The sequence below is a fragment of the Ranitomeya variabilis genome, chromosome 3 (assembly GCF_051348905.1).
Source record: "Ranitomeya variabilis isolate aRanVar5 chromosome 3, aRanVar5.hap1, whole genome shotgun sequence".
Taxonomy (NCBI): Eukaryota; Metazoa; Chordata; class Amphibia; order Anura; family Dendrobatidae; genus Ranitomeya; species Ranitomeya variabilis.
Window position 1 is genome coordinate 646,555,843 of NC_135234.1, and position 24,004 is coordinate 646,579,846.

At 42.0% G+C, this 24,004-nt stretch overlaps 1 protein-coding gene across 1 annotated transcript in view; it reads left to right on the plus strand.

The window, feature by feature from the left end:
• Positions 1 to 24,004, plus strand: part of LRP1 (LDL receptor related protein 1) — a 379,537-nt gene that overhangs the window by 322,334 nt on the left and 33,199 nt on the right. The window contains exons 61-72 of the mRNA XM_077297715.1: positions 411 to 599; positions 972 to 1,120; positions 1,298 to 1,391; positions 2,599 to 2,715; positions 5,520 to 5,639; positions 5,812 to 5,934; positions 7,248 to 7,373; positions 8,396 to 8,512; positions 13,311 to 13,417; positions 17,180 to 17,312; positions 19,045 to 19,167; positions 22,160 to 22,282. Of these exons, the coding sequence (XP_077153830.1) occupies positions 411 to 599; positions 972 to 1,120; positions 1,298 to 1,391; positions 2,599 to 2,715; positions 5,520 to 5,639; positions 5,812 to 5,934; positions 7,248 to 7,373; positions 8,396 to 8,512; positions 13,311 to 13,417; positions 17,180 to 17,312; positions 19,045 to 19,167; positions 22,160 to 22,282 (1,521 nt within the window). The remainder of the gene's footprint in view (positions 1 to 410; positions 600 to 971; positions 1,121 to 1,297; positions 1,392 to 2,598; positions 2,716 to 5,519; positions 5,640 to 5,811; positions 5,935 to 7,247; positions 7,374 to 8,395; positions 8,513 to 13,310; positions 13,418 to 17,179; positions 17,313 to 19,044; positions 19,168 to 22,159; positions 22,283 to 24,004) is intronic.

The following is a 24,004-nucleotide window of genomic DNA, read 5'->3' on the forward strand; positions in this document are numbered from 1 at the left end:
TTAACAGAATAAAAATTCAAAATGTGAAAATTGCGAAATTTTCAAAATTTTTGCCAAATTTCCGTTTTTTTCACAAATAAACTCAGAAATTATCTACCTAAATTTACCACTAACATGAAGCCCAATATGTCACGAAAAAACAATCTCAGAATCGCTAGGATCCGTTGAAGCGTTCCTGAGTTATTACCTCATAAAGGGACACTGGTCAGAATTGCAAAAAACGGCAAGGTCATGAAGGGGTTAATGACCAGAAATGGTGTTATTCCTCATATACTCATACAGGACACCTTATTCTGAATCGTTACTTGAAAGCAAGGTTACCCTGTAAATTAACACCCTTCCTAGTCTGTACCTATTTGGCAAGGCTTCCCTTTCTGTTTTTACAATTGCACTTTGTTGCCTGTCCGCAGTGCTTAGCCAAGATATCCCGCACATCTTCGCTCTGACACTCTTTGAAGATTATATATATTGGACTGACTGGGAAACCAAATCAATTAACCGAGCTCACAAAACCACTGGGGTCAACAAGACCATGCTGATCAGCACGCTCCACCGACCCATGGACATTCACATCTATCATCTGTATCGACAGCCTGACGGTGAGAACAGCTTGACATAGATACAATTGGCAGCCATTTTCTACATTCGGTTCCCTAAACCTCCTTGACGTCCTGTGCTTTAGATTGTATGTCACCTCTTAGTAAAGTTTCCAAAGTGCTAAGTGTTCTCACAAGCTTCTGTTTATTCCTTGCACCCTTTTTTGTGCCGATTCTTCCATTGAGGTGTATTATGAGCACAGTGCATTTGTATTTTACATATAGTTTTGGGGTATCATCTAAACTATTATATTGATTTGGGGAAACGGATATGCAGTACAAACCCAGGGACTGATCTGAATTCCCGGATGGTCACCATTACAGGTTTTTATTGGGGCTTGTGTGGGATATTACTATTGTGTCATCTTCTTCTAGTTCCCGATCATCCCTGCAAAATGAACAACGGTGGCTGCAGTAACCTGTGTCTTCTCGCTCCTGGTGGAAACCACAAATGTGCTTGTCCATCAAATTTCTACCTTGGAGCAGATGGCAAAAACTGTGTATCCAATTGCACTGCTAGTCAGGTGAGGTATTCTATATTTGTGGAAGTAATAATAATTGAAATCTTGGTGGTGACATGCCTTGTAATTGATGCTGTACAGTAGGACATTGCGCCGGCGCAGACTACCGACAGCGTGCCTGATGTAGTAATGAAATGTGCTGCATGATCACGTAACCTCTCCTGTTCTGTATCTGTTTAGTTTGTCTGCAAAAATGACAAATGCATCCCATTCTGGTGGAAGTGTGACACAGAAGACGACTGCGGAGACCGGTCTGATGAGCCAGCCGATTGCCGTATGTAGCCACGTTGCCTTTAACGTCTTTTTGTTCCATTTACATTCATCGCTTTTGCTTTGAGCTGGCTATACACATTATACAAAACCTGTCCAAATCTGACAATATACTATTGCCGGAGGGTCTGTCAGTTACCTATCCCCCCTCTCCACATTGATATAAACATGCACGCTCAGCCTAGCTTGCATGCTTGTAATGGCGTCTGGAGCCATATGTTTGTATGGTTCGCTTTGGATGTGTGAACATTATACTATGTTCTCTTAGACATGAAGCTGAAACATGACAAAAAATGAAATGGTTGTTAAAATAATAATTTTGTGACTTTTCTTATTCAAACCGATTACCTCATCCAATTGGTGCTGCTCTACTGATTCTGGGACAGTTTTCTTTTTCTTCTGTTCTCCTCGACATAAGGGTGAAAATTTTCTCTTCAACCTAGTGGGCATGTGCCACAAAACTTTTCGCCCACGCATTTGGCCAGTATCCGAGAAGAAAAAGCAATCAAAATTACTGCACCCACAGAGAAGTTTTATGGTAAAAGCCAAATTTGTTGAAAGTAAAATTTTCACCTTTATTACCGAGGCCATAACTTTGGAATAGAGGGACACAAAAGAAAAACTGTTCCAGACTCAGCGGAGCAATGCTCATTGGATGATGTACTCAGTCTAAAAAAAAATCCAGTCAAGAGTCCTCTTTAAAGGAATCCCATCACATCTAATTACGCTATTCATCTATAGCATCATGAAGGTGCTGGGACACCATACTGAAAGTATAACACTGGGGAGAAAATGAACTTTATTCCTTTAGGGAGCCGCCGGCTTTCAGTCATAGAGCCTTTTCCTCGCGACTACACCCCGGCACTTATAATAACAGCTGGCTCATCCATGCACCAATGCTGGGGTGTGCTTACAGTTGCTGATCACTATATAGTGATTGATGACTGTAGCATTGCCAGCACGCTTTTTAGGACTAAAAGCTGGCGGCTCCTAGGAGGAATAAAGTCACTTTCTACTAGGAGCTGCACTTTCAGTATGGCGGCAGAGCACCCCTATTAACCTGCAGATTAGCCCTGTATTTGCAATTAATTACGTTATCTGATGTGGCAGGTTCCCTTTTCAATGTAGTAAGTCAGATAAAATCTAAAACAAGTTTCTGCCTCGCCTTGATCAGTTTGTGCTGATTTCCTTCTCTCCTTTTCTTATTACAGCTGACTTTAAGTGTCGCCCAGGGCAGTTCCAATGTTCTACAGGAATATGTACCAATCCTGCGTTCATCTGTGATGGGGACAACGACTGCCAGGACAACTCAGATGAACTCAACTGCGGTTAGTACATCGCCCTGCTCTTCTGTATTTTAGAGTTTGAGGCATTTGTAGTTGTTTTTTTAGTAGTTTGAGGCAGAGATGTGTTGACAGGTTATTGTTGTAGATGTTCCTCATATTCTATGTCAGCAGTTGCGTGAGGCAAATAATAAAATAAAAATTTAAATCCTAAAAATATTAAAAACAAATGACAAAAAGACATACAACATTAACCAACAAAATGCCGGATCAACATTATTGTAAATTCAGATATCATCCAGGCAATGAGACCTTCCTTAGTCACCTATAGTCTCCTAGATATATGTCTCTTAGCTTAAAGGCCCAAATTTAGCATATACTCTGTATCTTAACCACCAACAGGAATATAGATATAAAGTGCTATAGGCTCATAATAATTGTAAACCTTTTCTATATAATCCCTTATACATATTGTGGTGAAATATGTGTATATATATCTATATGTGTGTAGTGACATATGTCTAGGGTTATATGTGTGACTAGTGATAATGTAACATCTGTCCTGAAGGCAAGTCGCACCTAGGTGTTAATAAGTACTTCCTTGGGACTAGTAGGAATTGTGTCTCCATATCCCACCAGGAGGTCTAGCTAGAGCCAAGAACAAGGTAACATTTGGCACCTCTTAGGTCTTGGAGGGGAGATGCTAATTGCGGCCGGAGGGCATCTATTCCTGAGAACCTTTTCACACGTATCTCAAGAGAAAATAATGTATTCATTGGGGGCGCAGCCGTGGCCCAATCAAACAGGCAGCAGTTATGATATTGACTTGAGGGGCCGGTCTAGAAACCTGACCTCCAGACCAAAGTTATAAATTTGGGCTGCAGACAGAGAATTGTGGTCACATGTGAGGGCAGCCTGAGAAGCTGATGTGTTCCACCAACTCCATTCACCCCCCCTCAGGGAGCAGAAAGCAACTACCAGTTAGATAATTTCTGTAAGTTTCTCCTGTTTATTTTGATACTGTTTTGCATAAGTTGTATGTCTTTTTATTATCATATTTGTATACCTTTTTCTTATTGTAAGCATTGAACCTTTTGTTATTAAAGTATAAAACTTGAACAAGTTGAACCTTGAATGTTCTAAAAGAATCCATAGCCTAAGGTGTGTGAGCCTTATGAGTGATAGACATATTTTTATTAGTATTAGTATTATTTTCTGGGACTCATCGCCCGTGTATTCGATGAGTGGTGGCAGCGTGTATGAGCGGGTGTGTGGCCTGGGTCGGTGTGTGATTTATGCTCATGTTACAGCATAGGACAGAGGTTGAATGCTGGACTGAGAGAGGGGAGATAGATTAACCCTTGCAGGCACAACCCCAAGTCACGTGTGAGAGCAGGCACGTGACGAATAAGTGACATCACGGAGAAGGGATCCGTGACACATATACTGTATGACACCCATGAATAGTGTTTCCATATAGGAAGCATCACTGCCAAAATGTGAATAAGCGTTCATTCCAGTCAATTATGCCCTATGAACATTGTACTAAAATAGAAGAGGAATGTTCTCCCCCATCTGTTAATCCTTCTGGAATCATATGCAGCTAGAGATATCCATCTTACTGGTAAATCAGGTATGTTGGAGCTTCATGGAGGCCCTGAATTGCCCTCAAATTGCTGAGTAGGCCCTATTCCCATTGCTCCAGCCTTTTACAAGGGCAGTCCACAGCTGGCCCTTACAATGAACTTGCCCAGTATTAAATTCTTGTGTCTCCCAATGCATTTCCCCCTTCTGGGTTCTTCTGGGGAGACTGTTGTACAAACATGAGTATCCTGCTTATCCCCAGATTCTCCTAATGATGGATCATGCTAGTAGCCGGATCCTAATCTTCATGACACTTATATACCCAGCTGTTAATAGGCCTCCAGTCCGTGTTCCCCTCAGTCGCATCCTCAGATCTGCTGATTCCATTCTTACATCTGACTGCAATCTGCTTGATGTGAGAAGTATCTCTATAGCTATATCACATTTCTGGTGCCTATCCTGGTTACAGCCTGTAGAACAGTCGGCTCTTGTTCCTCTGTCATTAATGTCAGTTCTGTGTGCTACCGAGCTCCGATATGGTTTGGTATTGCAGTACAGTACAATCAGGGGTGTAGCAAATATGTGCTGTAGAGGTAGTAGTCACCCCCGCACTTTGTTGTCTGGGGGCAATAGAATAAGTTAGCAAATAAATGGTATGAGGTAGGTGGGCTACTGTTACAGATTTAGTGCTAGGGCCCTGGAGCTTCAATAATAAGTGTCCTCACCTAAGAGTTTCCAGTGTGCGTCAACAAGCACTAAAGGCCCATATCCCCTTAGATAGCAGGTGAGGGAGCGCTCATTCAGCCAGTAGTTATCTCTCCCTACTTCCCCATAGCTTGTGCCAGATGTTGGTGACTCGGAGATGGCCGATCTCCCAAGTAAAGAGTTAGATTGAACATGCCTGATCCTTCTCTCTCCTGACATCACCTATTTCGGAGGGTCTCATAAACGTTAGACTGTGAACCAGTTGTCTGGTTTGGCCAACGATAAGGTAATGAGGACCTCCCAACCTTCCCCCCCTCCACTGGATCAGTGCAAAATAGGTAAGGCTTTTTAGAAAGCTACTCAACTTCCAGTGTGCTCTATGTACCTGACCTCGGAAATCATCCTATGAACCTTGGCTATGAACCTGAAGGAGGGATCCTAGTTTTTGGCCTTTACATTTCTTCCTTCTCTAAAGCAATCAATCATTTCTGTATTGTAAGAGGGGAAGGACTTGTTATTTATGCGGGGAAATGATTGTGTGTTACTGCTTATTATTTCAGATGCCCATGTGTGCCTACCAAGTCAGTTCAAGTGCACCAACACTAATCGCTGCATTCCTGGCATCTTCCGCTGCAATGGGCAAGATAACTGTGGCGATGGAGAAGATGAAAAGGATTGCCGTAAGTATTTATTAAACACTTTCAGAAAAATCAGTTGTTCTACTTTCCACCAGAAACCGTATGACCGATGCCGCAATGTCTGGATATCTTACTTTTTCTGTCAGTAGCTTATGCCCGTTACATATATGTACTGCGGACTTGACTCGTTATTGTGCTTCTCTCACTGTTTCAGCTGAAGTTACCTGTGCACCAAATCAATTCCAGTGTGCAATTAACAAACGATGTATACCCCGCGTCTGGGTGTGTGACCGAGACAACGACTGTGTAGACGCATCCGATGAGCCACATAATTGCAGTATGTGTTTTGTCATTTGTATTACATGTTTCTTCAGTTCATTTAATGTTCTGTATTCTGCTGCTTCATTTGTGGCATTCATAAAGCTTCTCCGATGGCCGTCATTTTAGACCTCAGCTGTGTAATTGGGCACACCGGCATTGGGCAGCGCCGTTCTTGCCATTAACAAAGCTCTGATGCTAATATGAATGGAGCCTTATGACATTGAATTAACAATGGACAACACTGCTCAGTCACTTATTCTTGTAGTGAATTATCCTTGGTTTTTATAGCAAGTGACTGACAAGGCAATAAAATAACTCTGCTTGCCAGCCCGGGTGTCTTTATGTTTATTTTGGGGCACTAAGTTGTCTGCAGTTTTTAGGCCCCGTATGGCAATACTTTGTCTAGATCATAATAGTTAGATATTCCTTAATAGATCACTAACGTGGCGTCCTTAGAAGATGCTGATTGCAGCAAGACATCACAGATCCTTTCTTAATAGCAATGATCAATAAACCTAAGCAGCTCCTACATCTAAAGGTACCTTCACACGAAACGATATCGCTAGCGATCCGTGACGTTGCAGCGTCCTGGCTAGCGATATCGTTTCGTTTGACACGCAGCAGCGATCAGGATCCTGCTGTGATGTCGCTGGTCGCTGAATAAAGTCCAGAACTTTATTTGGTCGTCCGATCGCCGTGTATCGTTGTGTTTGAAAGCAAAAGCAACGATACCAGCGATGTTTTACACTGGTAACCAGGGTAAACATCGGGTTACCAAGCGCAGGGCCGCGCTTAGTAACCCGATGTTTACCCTGGTTACCAGCGTAAAAGTAAAAAAAACAAACAGTACATGCTCACCTGCTCGTCCTCCAGCGTCTGCTTCCTGACACTTACTGAGCGCCGGCCGTAAAGTGAAAGTGAAAGCACAGCGGTGACGTCACCGCTGTGCTGTTAGGGCCGGAGCTCAGTCAGTGTCAGGAAGCAGACGCTGGAGGACGAGCAGGTGAGCATGTACTGTTTGTTTTTTTTACTTTTACGCTGGTAACCAGGGTAAACATCGGGTTACTAAGCGCGGCCCTGCGCTTAGCAACCCGATGTTTACCCTGGTTACCCGGGGACCTCGGCATCGTTGGTCGCTGGAGAGCGGTCTGTGTGACAGCTCCCCAGCGATCAAACAGCGACGCTGCAGCGATCGGCATCGTTGTCGCTATCGCTGCAGCGTCGCTTCGTGTGAAGGTACCTTTACACCGGAGATACATAAAATTCCAGTTGTATGTATTTTCCATTGATTAAAGTGCAGTGAATTCATGTAGCCACGTTGTTCTGCAGCTCAGATGACTTGTGGGGTGGATGAATTCCGCTGCAAGGACTCTGGAAGATGCATCCCTGCGCGCTGGAAATGTGATGGAGAAGATGACTGCGGGGATAGTTCTGATGAACCCAAAGAAGAATGCGGTATGGAATGTCTTATAGTATTGCATCGACTAAGTGAGTCAATGTTCCTAGACATGGGCAACATGGCGGCTCAGTGGTTAGCACTATCGCTTTACAGCGTTGGGTCTCTGGGACATGATGGCTCAGTGGTTAGCCCTGAAGCTTTACAGCGTTGGGTCTCTGGGACATGATGGCTCAGTGGTTAGCCCTGAAGCTTTACAGCGTTGGGTCTCTGGGTTCAAATCCCACTAAGTACAAAATCGGCAAGAAGTTTGTATGTTCTCCCTGTGTTTGGGTGGGCTTTCTCCAACAAGGAATTTAGTTTGTGAACTGTTTTTAAGATAGTGACGATAATGTCAGCAAAATATGATGGCGCTATGTAAGCAAGAAAAACAAATAAATGAAAGGTTTGTACCAAGTTATCCAGTTTTTACCTGTTAATAGGATACGTGAAAATGTGTGATCGCTGGAACTGATGCGTAGAGAGACTGTGCTCTGTAGTAAATGGAGTTGCAGTCAAGCATGCGCACCACTACTCTATACCTTGTGTATGGGACTGCTGGAGACGGCAGAGTACAGCACTCTTCTGTGTCTGACAGTCCCATGGAGAGTGAATAATACAGTGATGAGCACCACTGATCTATTCCCTGTGTATGGGACCGCTGGAGACTGCAGAGTACGGCACTCTTCTGTGTCTGACAGTCCCATGGAGAGTGAATAATAGCGATGCACACAACTACTCTATTCCTTATGAATGGGACTGCTGGAGATGGCACTCTATGTCTAACAATCCCATGGAGAGTGAATAATATAGCGATGTGCATGCTCGCCCACCACTCCTCTCAATCTTGGGGGGTCTGAAGCACCCTTCTCTAAATCAGTGGGTTTCTCGGCCGTTAATGATCACATTATTATTACCTGGCTTGTGGATAAGTGATAATTTGTAAACTTCCATCCAACCGCTTTACCCCCTATTCAGCAGCTAGCACTTATGTACTAGGCCTGCAATGTTTATTGACCGACCTTTGTTTTTCTGACCCTAGATGAGAGAACATGTGAACCCTATCAGTTCCGCTGTAAGAACAACCGCTGTGTCCCCGGACGCTGGCAGTGTGACTATGACAACGACTGCGGGGATAACTCTGATGAAGAGACTTGCAGTATGTGCATTTTCTACTCCACACACACATAACTTTTAGTGGCCTCTATACATATCTAGCGTGGAGGATGGTGCAAGTCGTCCGTGACTGGAGCACACACAGGTCTACTAACGCTCACCACTGCATGTGCGATGCGCACGGATTAGGAACATTGTGGGCCATTTCTAACAGCCGGTGCACAGGAAATAATTACGTGGCCCGTGTGAACCATTCCGATCCCGTATGTCACTATCAGGTTTGGTTGCCTTGGGCACAGTGCTGTTTTTTCTCCTCCACTGGCTCGATATAAATATATGTGCCCCATATTACTGGCAGCTTGTGTTATAGTCTTGTAATGTTCCTCTCCTTCTCCGGGGTTCTGTTTGCTGTTCCTTGGCATTACATTCTCCTTTTTTACATCCTATCCTTTAATCAGTCATTTCTGGGATATTTCTCCATCTTGATCCTTATCATGTGTCCGGGGCCTAGAACTTCCTTCCAGCATAGCCGCTCACCTCTTGTTCTCACATGTTGTGTATTTGTGTTGGTATCATTTCACCTCATGTTATGTTTTTCTCCATTTTAACACTGTCGTCCCTGGGGCATCCAGAGGTAGGTGCAGAATGATCTCTACATATAACACCGACTAACCATACTGCTCCTCCGTACCCCTTGCTGTGTGCTTCCCACCCTCTTCTCTTTCCTTAGTGTGGTGTGCCCCTAACAGTAAGAAAACCCAAGCATGCCTCCTTAAAAACCTGAAAAAATAACCAAGAAACATACTGGGGGAGGGTTATTAAAACTAGTGCAAGGATAAGGTTCTGCGGTTCCCTGCACCAGCCAGACAAGTATCTGACTGCCAAGGGCAACAGCACAACTTTTTCCTTTCACCAGTTTTGATAAATCCCCTGTAGTCTTTCGTCCGTCTAGCCTATAGGCGTTACGTCAGATGATATAGATTTTCATGCTTTTAAAGATAAAGAAACCCTTATATGGATTATTACTACAACCTGTTGCAAACTTCATCTTTCAGCAGAATATTCAGCACATTGTGAAGAACGAACCGATTTACTTGAGATGCTCATCAACTATTATCTTAAAGCACCACTTCAGCGTTTTTTTTTATTACACCACTGGAGTGGTGCTTTAAATGTAAATCCCCCGCCCCTGTCCAATATTCACTTTCTGGCATTTTCGCTGATGCTCCCATCGGACCTGCCGGCTGCTCCAGTATTTCATGGAGCAGCACGAAGGTCACTTTTCAATACAACCTTGTTCTGGATCTCATAGACTTGCATTGAGAGATTGTGACGTAGCTTCTGAGTTCTGGGACCGGAGTGGCGCCAAAAAACTCTGAAGATGCCGGAGTATAAATATATGACCAGGGGTAGGAGGCTTACGTTTAAAGTGCCATGCCAGTGCTGAATAAAAAAACATAAAACTCTGGAGTGGTGCTTTAATTATCACAACATTGACTACTACAGAACAAAATGACACAAAGCAATATATATAGGTCATACAGTGTGGTATTAAAGGGATTGTTCTCTACTTGGACAACCTCTTAATAAATGCAATTATCCACAATAGAAACAAACAAAAAATCTCATTCTCTTCTCTCATGTCGGTGTTATTCCAGTGATGTTGGCGCCTGATTTGCCAGCACTCATGTGACATTGTATTCCCATGAGAGCACTACAGCCCGTCAGTACCCACTGATGGGCTGCAGCGCTCTTATGGCACAACAATGTTAGCAAACTGCAACAACTAACACCCAACATCTGCCGTACACTCAACACCGCTTTCCCTGTCACAGGTCTGGAGCTTTGGCTACTATTTCAGCACCGCTGCAGTGTTCCCCTGGGGTTTGAGGACAGTAGCATATTCTGAGGCTTTATTGAATCACAACAAGCCCCATTCACAGAACAAGACACTAGTTTCCTTACCTACATATGGGGTCATAATTGTGGCATATGTGTACTTATGGCGCTTTTTATTAATGTGCCCGCTATTGTTTTGAGGCCATATTGGATTTTATTATTATTATTATTATTATACATTTTTATAGCGCCATTTACCGTATTTTTCGGACTATAAGACGCACCGGACCATAAGACGCACCCCAAATTTGGGGTGAAAATTGCAGAAAAAAGATTTTTTATAAGATGGGGGTGCGTCTTATTGTCCGAATTTACAGTATCTTACCTGAGGGCTGGCGGTGGTAGAGCAGGGTCACAGGAGGCATGCTGTCAGCAGAGGTGGGGTGATGCAGTACGGCGTGCACCTGAGTAAGGTCCCTTTCTGCTTAGGTGGGTGACGCCACGGCCTGGTGTCGATGGGGGGGTTGCAGCAGTGGTGTGTCGACGGCAGAGGTGCGGGGATAATGAGCGGTATGGCGTGAGCAGGGTCCCTTCCACAGGTGAGGTGATGCAGGGGCCCGGTATCCAATGTGAGCAGCAGAGCCGGGTTAATTACCGGTTTCTTGGTGGCGGCGGCCATCTTCCTGAGGCCGCACGTGCGCAGATGGAGTGCTCTGCTTCCCGGGGCTTCAAGAAAATGGCCGCGGGAGGTCGCGCAAGCGCAGATGGAGATCGCGGCGGCCTTTTTCCTGAAGCCCCGGGAAGCAGAGCACTCCATCTGCACACGCGCGGCCTCAGGAAGATGGCCGCCACCACCGATAACGCCATGATTCACCCGGCTCTGCTGCTTCCCGGGCTGCTGCGTCACCTCACCTGTGGATGGGACCCCGCTCACGCCATACCGCTTACTGCGCCTCCTCATCCCCGCACCTCTGCCGCCGCACCACCACTGCCGGTAAGCCTGTATTCCAACTATAAGACGCACCCCCCATTTTCCCCCCTTGTTTTTTTTTGGGGGGGAGTGCGTCTTATAGTCGGAAAAATACAGTATTCCATGGCGCTTTACATGTGAGCGGAGCAAATATAGACAAGTACAATAAACATGAGTAAAACAAGGCACACACAAGTACAGGAGGAGAGAGGACCCTGCCCGTGAGGGCTCATAGTCTACAGGGGATGGGTGAGGATACAGTAGGTGAGGGTAGAGCTGGTTTCATTTCATAGAAACATTTGATCACCTCATGGGGTTTTTGCCTTCTTTTGGATCAACATGTTGGGGTTTAACCTTATAAAACCTAATAACAAATTGACATAAGACCATGTAACATTCTTCACTTATTATTTTATCAAGAGCAAAATGGCCATAGCATTGATTACAACATTGAATATCTATCTATCTATCATCTATCTATTATTCATCTATCATCTATCTATTATCTATCATCTATCTATCATCTAGCTATTATATATCATCTGTTATCTATCTATTATCTATCTATCTACTGTATCTATTATCTATTATCTATATATTATCTATCATCTATTTATCATTATCTATTATCTATCTATCATCTATCTGTCTATTATCTATGTCTGTCTACATGTCTGTCTATTATCTATCTATTAATTATCTACCTATCTATCTGTCTACATATCTATCTTACAGTATATTAAAGACAATAAATATAAACCTATATTGTACAGTATGCTGGCAGGTATTATTAGACATAAGACATTCTCCAATACTGTATCCCCCCAGGAGATGAATTATGTATCTGATTTATGTTCTAATCACAGTAATATATCTTCCCCACCTTAATAGTCACTCGCCATTGACTGTATCATTGTAGTAATGTGTGCATTTATGCCAGTGGGGAATTGAGTATATTTGTTATAACATTGACTGGTCTGTTCCATGTAGTTCCATGCAGGAATATGGCCTCCTGTCTTGATATGATCTATAGGGCTCAGGCACACCGGTGTCAATAAATGATGCACATGAGTGTAGCAAAATGGAAGTGGGTTGATGCACATTTATAGTGGTTGACCAGTTTAGACGAGCCAATCGCCCCATGATAAATGATCCTTTTAAAGTGAAGTAGAGCACTGTCCATTACAAGTAATGGGATACTGGTAATTGCAGTAGGAGGTGCTGATCGGAGGACCCATTTTATAAGCACTTATAAGATATTTAACAAAAAGTTGTCTAAACCAGTCAGCCCCTTCCTAATGTTTCCCCTGGAGCCTTCATGCATTATTTAGTTGTTACTGTACAGGATTTTATATTCTTGTTTCTTAAGCTGCAATAACAACCATAATGCATGACGCATGCCGAAACCCTCATGTGCAGCCCCATGTCTTCACTATGTTACCTAGTCTACTGTCTGTTGACCTGTGTAAAGCAGGTTCCAGTAAAGAAAAAATAAAATAAATCAAGTTGTCCCGGTTATCAGCTATATGCTCTGGTCCTAGGTACCAACCCAATGCTGTAAAGTAGCTAAGCCAGCCCCCTTCTTTATAAGAACTGACGCATAGACAGTGGGCTGGTTTTAGCTATGGAAATGAACAGTCAGACAGCCCCCTTTACACACAGTACTAATCATGGGCCATCACAGGATGCATCCTCCATGTTGAGCACTTGAATGGGAGTGGCGCTACCAAACTCGGGTACAGAGCAGATGACTGGTAATCGGGGCACCTGGCATAATTAATCTGTATTATCATATTAAATAACTTGCTGTTTTAGGAAGATTTATGTTTTTTTTTTTTTTTTTTAAACTGGACAATCCCTTTAAAAAAGCCTCAACATTGGGTAACTTAACACCACTGTGCATGAACCCTGATTCTGTCAACTTGGAGAAGAGACACTTTTTTTGTTCATTAGGGGTAACGTTGTCAAGCTATAGGCGTAAAGATTACTGCCACTTATGTCCATAAAAATAGACCTTTCCTATTTTTTATAGCACCAAGGCCATGTTCAGAAAGTGAATTTTCTTGTGCCAATGGGCGTTGTATTGCTGGTCGTTGGAAGTGTGATGGAGATCATGACTGTATTGATGGGTCAGATGAGGTAAGAACTCAAACTCTTAGGTACACAGCCTTCATATTCAGTGCTCAGCATAAATGCGTACACCCCAACAGATTGATTAGAAAATCTATAGTTTCCTTTCACAACCAACATTTTCTAGGAGATATCATACTACAAAACGCACACATAAATGTGGACCATTGATTGCAAACAAGATTTGTTATTTTGCACACCTAAGGCAAAGTTCACACTAGGCATTTTTGCTGTTTTTCTGCAGCAAAACCTACACTCTTGGTAGAAAAGAAGCAGCGTCAAAGATGCATATTTTGGTGCGTTTTTTGCTGCGTTTTTCAGGAATCCAAAGTTCAGCTTTGCTTCCACCACAGAAGCATGAACACTTGTCACCAATGCAAGATATTTATTCGTGAAACAATACACCTACAAATGTAAAAGCTGAGGGAGGTGAATTGGTCTGGAATAATTTTTCTAAGACACTGGCAGTGCATTGAATTTGTAGGACACTGTTTAACTTTCACACTTTGGTCTGCCATTCAGTTGCTCAGGCATTGAGCAATCTCACACCTTGGTCAGCCACAGGCACTCTTCAATCTCACACCCTGGTTGGCTAATGTTTACTTTGCGCATATCAGTAATTTAATTAAACTGTACTAATCCCAACAGCCATCTCAGGTCAAGACAAGATGGTAAACTTGGAAAATCACAAAATAAATGGGTTTCATATACTGCTGTACTTGCTTTTTGTCATTACCCATTGCTTTCAATGGATGAAAAACACTGAAAGAAGTGACGTTCTCGATGTCCAAAAAAACATGCAAAGCACAAAATACTGATGACAAAAACAATGTGTGTGCATGAGATTTCTGAAATATCATAGGCTTTTCTGGTACTGTTTTCAAAACAATGTTGCAAAAATGTGTTCAGCCCAATGAAAGTCTTAGGAACAAAGCTATAGTTTAGACTACAAAATTCTAACTATCAAGAATTTAACCACAGATAAGTTTAATTACTCATTAACCATTTGTCCAGCAGACAGTTCACTATAAAAAGGCATTACGTAAAGGGGTTTTCCCCAGGAGCTGTGGTATGATCAGACCATGTTCCTGTGTGGTCAGAAACAGCCATTACACAGTACACAGCAGCGGCACATTTATAAGGTTATCTCAGCACAGGAACATTTTTTTTAAAACACATCCAATTGTGGGAGTAAATATTATTCCAAGATATATTACAAGAAAACCCCTTCCTGTTTCATACTGTCAGCAATGGCACTACATGTAAGAGAAATAAGTAATACAAATCCCAAATATTTTAAATACCTCAATACAATATTATATAACAAAATTTCCCTTACGTACATAAGGGAAATTTTGTTATGTAAGAGAAATGTCACCAGACCTGAGAAAGAAAATAATTTCTTTACACAAGAAAAGTGAAGGCTTCAAGAAGATCATCAAAACTTTACTAATCAGTCAGAATACTATAGCAAAAGTGATGCAAAAATTTAACAAAAATGGAACTGTAACAATCCCACAGAGACGTACAGGCTGACCATGGAAGTCAACACCTAAATAGGAGAGTCTTATGAGAATGATTGAAGAAAATCGACTTGCAAATTCACTGCAGTTAGCTAAAGAAGTAGAATGCCAAACCAGTTTGAGTGTTTCCTGTGACACAATTTGGCATACACTGCAGAGGAATGGCATGCATGGGTGTCTTCCATGAAGGAAGCCTCTTCTAAAGTACATGTACAGAAAAGCACACCTACAATTTGCCCGGGCCGTGTTGAAAAATATGAAGACTATTGGGATGTTTTTGGAACGAATGGCTCTTTATGACTCTATGGTATCATAAAGATGAGGAGTACAAAAATGCATTGTGCCTACAGTGAAACATGATGGTGGCAGTGTCTTTATGTGGGACTGCATGAGGACTCCTGGTGTTGGGGAGCTACATTTCATTTATGGAATCATGAACTCACACATGCACTGATGTAGTCCGAAAGAGAATATGCTCCATTACTCCATTCACTTTTCCTACATAATAATGTTCCAGAACACACATCGAAGGCCACAGTTGCATTTCTAAAGAAGAACAGGGTGAAAGTGATTGAGTGGCCAACTATGTCTCCTGATCTGAACCCAATCGTACACACACCGTATGTTGAATTCTGAAGAGACAAGTTGAGCATCACTTTGCATCCATAGTCCAGGCTGTAAAAGGTCGCTTTTGAAGAATGGAAAAAGATTGATGTTGCAATATGTCGCCTATTCCATGCCTAGAAAATTTGATGCTGTCCTCATAGAATGAAATTCTATGACTAAGGGCTTCTGCCGGAAACGTGCATGAGAATGGGCAATGTTTTTAATTGTCTGGACAACTTTTCTTTTAAAATAAAGTTACCGGTACATATTTTTTATCCATACGGCACGGCCATGTGACTCCTTTTCTTCCTTTTATTGTGAATACCTAAAATATAATTAATTTTTAATTATATTAAATATTAAAATACAGAGTGGCAAACAGCGAATAATAGGTGTGTATAGAATGAGAGAAACTTACACGAAACGCACGTTGGGGTCCAGGAGCAACAGACGTGGACATATTTAAGAAGAGTAAATGATAATTACACTTACTGTATATACGTAGTACCTTTGTACTGCTATTTAGTTTTGATTATTCCGGTGAAGCTCACTTTATATTTAATTTTTTGGTCATTATTGAATTAAGATATTTTTCGCTTTCTGCTACTTTGTATTTTAATATAACTCATTTTTAATAATATTAAATATCTTGGATCTTTGTAGCCTTTGTTCTTTTTGTATGTGATATGCTGTATGGAGTTTACTCCTATTACTCTTGTCTAATGTTATTCACGATTTCTTATCCGAAAGTACTAGATGTAGTTGTATTTGATGTGGGGTGTATTTATTTTTGTATCAACTCAAGTAAAACTGAAGATGTTGTAATGGAAGTTATAAGATTAACCTTTGATATTATTGGATTAAAAAAATGTTCTTGCCAAAATGTTGGAAATTGTTCTTGCGATCAGTGAGATTGAATAAAAGCTGACTTTTCAAAGGGGGTGTACTCATTTATTTAGAGCACTGGAAAACTATGGTTACGCTTGAGAATCGCCAACATTCCATGTATTACTCATAGAGAAACACATAAGTTGTATATTTAAAAGGGGTTGTCTGATACTTAATAATTGATGACATGTATGTATGGTATGAGAGTGGTAGGGGTCTAAAAGTCAGCACCCGAACAGATAACCGATGAGCCCTGGCAGCGCCCGAGTATAGACGGGGGAACACCGCAGCCCCATACATTGCTTCATGGCTGCACTTTATCTCCCTGTCATTGACTTTTCCTATGGATATGTCACCAATCTTGTACCACCCCTTTGATTTGGGAAACTAACTCAGTCAATATTAGAATATCCTGAGCACATGGATGTAGGGAAGCTCTGGTATGTTCAAACATTTTCACAAAAACCTTAGTAGGCTTGAGGCCACGTTCACACGGTCAGTATTTGGTCAGTATCTTACCTCAGTATTTGTAAGTCAAAATCTGAAATGGAACAATCCGAGGAAAAGTATAATAAAAACATATGCACCACTTCTGTATTTATCACCCACTCCTGGTTTTGGCTTACAGATACTGAGGGAAAATACTGACCAAATACTGCTAGTGTGAATGTGGCCTAAATAATATTCCTATTGTTCCAGAATTAGCTGCTGTTCATATTTGTGTTCTTCCAATTTTTTTGTTTTCATCAAATAGAAAGGTTGTCAGTTACGCTGTGAGCAAGACCAATTCCAGTGTACAAATGGCCACTGCATCCCTCACCGCTGGCGCTGCGATGCTGATGCCGACTGTATGGATGGAAGCGATGAAGTGAACTGCAGCACTAGAGGTAAGGCTGATGTTACCACCTTGTAGTAAGCGCAGGCACTACAGCTGCTGGCCAGCACGATGTGGAATTACAGCTTGTAAGGAGCACACATGTAAGCAAACCTGCCCCATCTCTGGGCAGAGCACAGCAGCGGACACTCATCCATCATGGGCCTTTTGGTTCTCGATAACCAGAGCCCTCTTCATCCACTGATAACATATAAACAGACTGGTCACTGACCAATGGATAGGTTCCCTGTATTCTGCATTTCACTAAGCCGCAATAGTATAACTGAGAAATGAGTGGGAAAGTCATGTTTGTATATCTAACACATTACCCTGATCAAATGATGTTTTCTCTGAAATTCCGCTGCGTTTTAGAGTGAAACATGGATATTTGTAAATGTAGCCCTGCTGTGTCCTGTGTAATGGCCGTGTCTGACCATACAGGAACATGGTCTGATCATACCACAGCTCCCGGGCAAGGGAGGAAGCAAGAGAGTATATAGACATTACAGCACAGGATCACAGCTGATTCTTTCTGTGAGGTAAAACATTGCTTAAAAACAGGAAGTAAAATGTTTTGCCTCACAGAAAGAATCAGGTGTGATCTCATGCTGTCCTGACTGTATCCTCCCTTTAGCTTCCTCCCCTGCCCAGGAGCTGTGGTATGATCAGACCTTGTCCCTGTACAGTCAGACACGGCCATTACACAGTACACAGTTGGGGCACATTTATAAGATTACCTCAGTGCAGGAACATTTTTTTTTCCATACACATCCAGTTGTGGAAATTATTTTTACTCTTAAGATCTATTAAATAAAAAATGTACACTGTTCATGGAAAACGCCTTTAAAAAGTAACCAGTGTTTCAATGTTTAGTTCATAAATCAATAGTATACGTGAAAATGCACGGGTAAAATGTGTCTTCAGTGAATACAGATGTTCCTATTACTGAGATAGGAGACGGCCTTTGGTGCTCATAAAGTTCTATGGATCTGGAAGTAGGATGTCTGTGTCCGCCTCTAGCTTCTCCTCATCACCATCACCATAGAATTTTAAAAGCACCAAGTGCCATTTCCTATCTCAGTAATGGGAAAATCTATTTTCACTATTTTTCACTAGATACAGATTTTACCCTGAAAGCAAAAGATCAATCCAAGTGTAGGAAGAAGCAAATGTGTTACAGAGCTACATATTTTCATGTGTACTATTGATTTAGGAAATAAAAATTAAAACGGCAGCCACTCTAGAAGTTTAGAATATTTGTGAGCCTCATTCAAAGGTCACTGTTTGAAAAAAAGAAAATTTAAAAAAATGGTCTGAGCGTCATCAATGTTTTGGATCTGAGTTTCATCAGTGTTTGGTCAGTTTTTACCATCGGTGTCTCATCAGTGATTTTCACATATAGATAAATAAAACCATGACCGCTTCTCCTATCCATTGCATTGTTAATCGCAGATAACAGTACATGGACTGTACACTGATAGCATCCGTGTGCTGCCCGTGATTTTCTCAGACCCTTAGTCTTGTATTGGTGTATTCATGATGCTGATAAAAAACTGACATGTCTCCATGATTTTAGCATGATTACTTGGTCCGCAAAAAAAAATGGATTTGTGAAAAGCCCCATAGATTATAATGGATACATGTTGTATCTGTGAAACAATGGATAGAACAGGTGAAAAACGGGCATCTAAATAAGGTCTAAAAGAATACATTTGGCTGATACTTAAGAAATATTGTCTCTTCAGTAGTGAGAACCTGCCCCCTGGACGAATTTCAGTGTAACAACACTCTGTGCAAACCTTTGGCTTGGAGATGTGATGGAGAGGACGACTGTGGGGACAACTCGGATGAAAAACCAGAAGAGTGCAGTAAGTAATGTCATGTCACTTTGCACCTTCCGCATTTTAGTCATTTCCAACCATATTATCATGACGGTGACCTGCAGCTTGACTTGTTCCAATGCCAAGTAACATTGTTCCGCCTCTATTGTAAAAATAAATGTGTGTGTATATATATATATATATATATATATATATATATATATATATATATATCTATAATTGTCTAAGGGTTACTCCCATCTTTCTGTCCGCAACTTCCGTAACGGAAATCCTGCGTCGCTGATTGGTCTCGCCAGCTGCCTGTCATGGCTGCCGCGACCAATCAGCGACGGGCACAGTCCGATTAGTCCCTCCCTACTCCCCTGCAGTCAGTGCCCGGTGCCCGCTCCATACTCCCCTCTGGTCACCACAAACACAGGGATAATGCCAGCGGTAACGGACAGCGTTATACCGTGGGTAACGCACTCCGTTATCACTGCAATTAATCCTGTGTGTCCCCAACTTTTTACTATTGATGCTGCCTAGTCATGAAAATACAGAAAAATCTTTAAATGAGAAGGTGTGTCCAAACTTTTGGTCTGTACTGCATATATAGTAAACTAAAAGGCAAACAGCAAAAAAAGGCTTGAAATAGGACTTGTTTAATCCGAAATGTTGCCAAGCCACAGGGCATTAAAGTCCTCTTTTTTACATCTTTTTGTGCTGTTTACCTTTTTGTTCACTGTCTGAAAGGCCATTGGAATGCTGGTCAGGGAATATATACAGTATATGTATACTAGATGGTGGCCCTTTTCGAACGCATCGGGTATTCTAGAATGCACAGCCACGTAGTATATAACACAGACCACGTAGTATATAGCACAGATAGCACAGCCCACGCAGTATACAACACAGCCCATGTAGTATATAGCACAGGCACGTAGTATATAGCATAGCCTACGCAGTATATAACACAGCCACATAGTATATTGCACAGGCACGTAGTATATAGCACAGCCCACGCAGTATATAACACAGCCCACGTAGTATATAGCAATGTGGGCACCATATCCCTGTTTAAAAAAACAATTAAAATAAAAAATTGTTATATACTCACCTTCCGTCGGCCGCCGGATCCAGCTGAGGCCTTTACCGATGCTCCTCGCAATGCTCCGTTCCCAGTAATGCTTTGCGGCAATAACCCGTGATCATGTAGCGGTCTCGCGAGACCGCCACGTGATCTCGGCTCATTGCCGCAATGCATTCTTGTGACCGGAGCGCGAGGAGCGGAAAAGACTGGAGCGGAAGGTGAGAATGTAAAGTTTTGGGGTTTTTTTTATTATTTTTAACATTCTATGTTTTTACTATTGATGCTGCATAGGCAGCATCAATAGTAAAAAGTGAAGCGGTGTTTAAATCCCAGCCCAATCTGGTCGGCCGCGACCAATCAGCGACCCAGGATTTCCGTTACAGACAAACAGATGGAAGTACCCCTTAGGCAATTATATATATATAGATATATCCACCCAAGTAAGAAAGTGATCCGCACCACTAGGTACCGCTATAGCTACATGCGTTTATAAGGTGTATAACTGCAGGCATATTACACCTGAGACTTCGGGTGCCCGCCAGGAAAGCAACAGCACTGAAAGTCCTTATATGAAGAAAGAAGTAGGTGGCACTCACCAGTCTTGGAAATCTGTCCTTTATTGATAAACGGTTAAAATATCTTCAATGGGAGATGGAATGTACGTGTGACGACGGCCGTTTCGCGCTATTGCACTTCTGTTGGTCAATGTCAATGATTGACCCATAGAAGCGCAATAGCACCGGTAGTGTGTGTATGTGTGTGTGTGTGTGTGTGTGTATATATATATATATATATATATATATATATATATATATATATATTATATATATATATATATATATACACTCACCGGCCACTTTATTAGGTACACCTGTCCAACTTCTTGTTAACACTTAATTTCTAATCAGCCAATCACATGGCGGCAACTCAGTGCATTTAGGCATGTAGACATGGTCAAGACAATCTCCTGCAGTTCAAACCGAGCATCAGTATGGGGAAGAAAGGTGATTTGAGTGCCTTTGAACGTGGCATGGTTGTTGGTGCCAGAAGGGCTGGTCTGAGTATTTCAGAAACTGCTGATCTACTGGGATTTTCACGCACAACCATCTCTAGGGTTTACAGAGAATGGTCCGAAAAAGAAAAAAAATCCAGTGAGCGGCAGTTCTGTGGGCGGAAATGCCTTGTTGATGCCAGAGGTCAGAGGAGAATGGGCAGACTGGTTCGAGCTGATAGAAAGGCAACAGTGACTCAAATCGCCACCCGTTACAACCAAGGTAGGCCTAAGAGCATCTCTGAACGCACAGTGCGTCGAACTTTGAGGCAGATGGGCTACAGCAGCAGAAGACCACACCGGGTACCACTCCTTTCAGCTAAGAACAGGAAACTGAGGCTACAATTTGTACAAACTCATCGAAATTGGACAGTAGAAGATTGGAAAAACGTTGCTTGGTCTGATGAGTCTCGATTTCTGCTGCGACATTCGGATGGTAGGGTCAGAATTTGGCGTAAACAACATGAAAGCATGGATCCATCCTGCCTTGTATGGAGCATCATTGGGATGTGCAGCCGACAAATCTGCGGCAACTGTGTGATGCCATCATGTCAGTATGGACCAAAATCTCTGAGGAATGCTTCCAGCACCTTGTTGAATCTATGCCACGAAGAATTGAGGCAGTTCTGAAGGCAAAAGGGGGTCCAACCCGTTACTAGCATGGTGTACCTAATAAAGTGGCCGGTGAGTGTATATATATATATATATATATATATATATATATACATACATACATACATACATACATACATACATACATATATACATATATATATATATATATATATATATATATATATATATATATATATATATATATATAAAATCGAGGTTGGGATATTATGGTGCCTCTCTGGTTTGTGAAACAATGATTATTAATATATTTCTGTTTCCACTAGTGAAGTTCGCTTGTCCTCCATACAGACAGTTCCGCTGCAGGAACGACCGTGTCTGTCTGAGTGTGGCTCGTGTCTGTGATGGAGTCGACAACTGTGGAGATGGCACGGATGAAGAAAACTGTGGTGAGTACTGGGTTACGGAAACAAAACTCATTGTAGAGTTGCCAAATAAAACATTTTGGCTTAAAATGTTTTAAAGTAGAGTCTAGTGGCAGAAGGGTTTTCTACTAAACATGACAACCTAAAATACATTTCCTTTGTAAAATTAATACCAACAATATGTGCTCTCCCCAATCATAGCAATGACCATTGCAGCCAAATCTATTTCTGAATGATGCAAAAAATTCGATCCCCATAAACAAAGGTTAGCTGTACAAGTGTTCCTGAAGAATTCATTTATTTTGATGAGATAACCTTATCTCTCCATAAAGAGATAGTCTGGTTAAAACAAGTTATGTATTATCCACAGGATAGTTGATAGCTTATTGATTGGTGGTGGTCTGACCACTGGGGCCAGCACTTATCAGCAGAACATGAAACTTTTATCCCCATTAGAAAAGGGCATCTGACCTGCCACAAGATTTTGTAACCGGGACAAAAGTTCTCCGTCATATACTGCAAAAGTTTCCCATTCAGCAGATCAATGCAGGTCCCACTGGTCGGACACCCACCAATCAGCAAGGGATCTCCTTTGACTTTATTTCACTCGACAATCTCCTTTAATTCCTGTGCAGAATAGTCATTCATGCTGTTATTAGAAAAACCCAAAAAACTATTTTAGCATTTGCTAGACCTATGAATTTGTGGTATACTGAAGTTTGTATTGTGTAGATATTCTGCATCCTAGGCTTTAAAGGCTCAGCTGTCAGCCAAATGATGACTCAGCCAACTCTGACGAGGAGCGCTGGTTTGGCCAAGTGCTCCTGTGCTGTCTATGTGAAAGCTGCCAGCTGACATGTTGGCCTGCAGCTTATAGCCAGGAGAACAATACTATTGTAACTCTGAAATTGGATATGCCCCATTGTCATTTACCCCCACAATCAGCACAAACCATTAGACTCTTGTCCGAATATTTCAATATCGGCGGGTTTGTCTGACAGTAATAATAATAATATTAATAATAATTTTTATTTATATAGCGCCAACATATTCCGCAGCACTTTACAATTAGCGGGGACATCTACAGACAATAAATTCAATACAAGTTAAGACAATTTAAACAGTGACATTAGGAGTGAGGTCCCTGCTCGCAAGCTTACAATCTACAAGGAAATGGGGGGGACACAATAGGTGAAAAGTGCTTGTTATTTCAGGTCTGGCAATTATAGTAAATAGGGATTTTCATATAAAGCTGCATGATCCGGTCATCAGCCCGTGTGATTAAGTGCAATAGTCAAGCATCAAGTGCAGTTATCGTGTGCATGGAGGGTGTGGAGACAGATGAATAGTAGGGTGCAGATTCAGAATAATATTTGCAAGGAGGAAACAGGGCAAAGTTAGTTTACCGAGTAGTTGATGTGGTAGGCTTGTTTGAAGAGATGGGTTTTTAAAGCGCGCTTGAATAGGTCGGGGCTAGGTATCAGCCTGATCGTCTGGGGAAGTGCATTCCAGACAGCTGGCGCAGCACGAGAGAAGTCTTGGAGACGGAGGTGTGAGGTTCGGATTACGGGGGATGCTAGTCTTAGGTCATTTGTAGAATGGAGGGCACGTGTAGGGCGATACTCAGAGATGAGAGAGGAGATATAAAGCGGTGCGGAACTGTGGAGAGCTTTGTGGGTGAGAGAGATGAGTTTATCCAGGAGAATCAGCAGGGAACAATGACCTTTGGATTTAGCTGTTATTAGA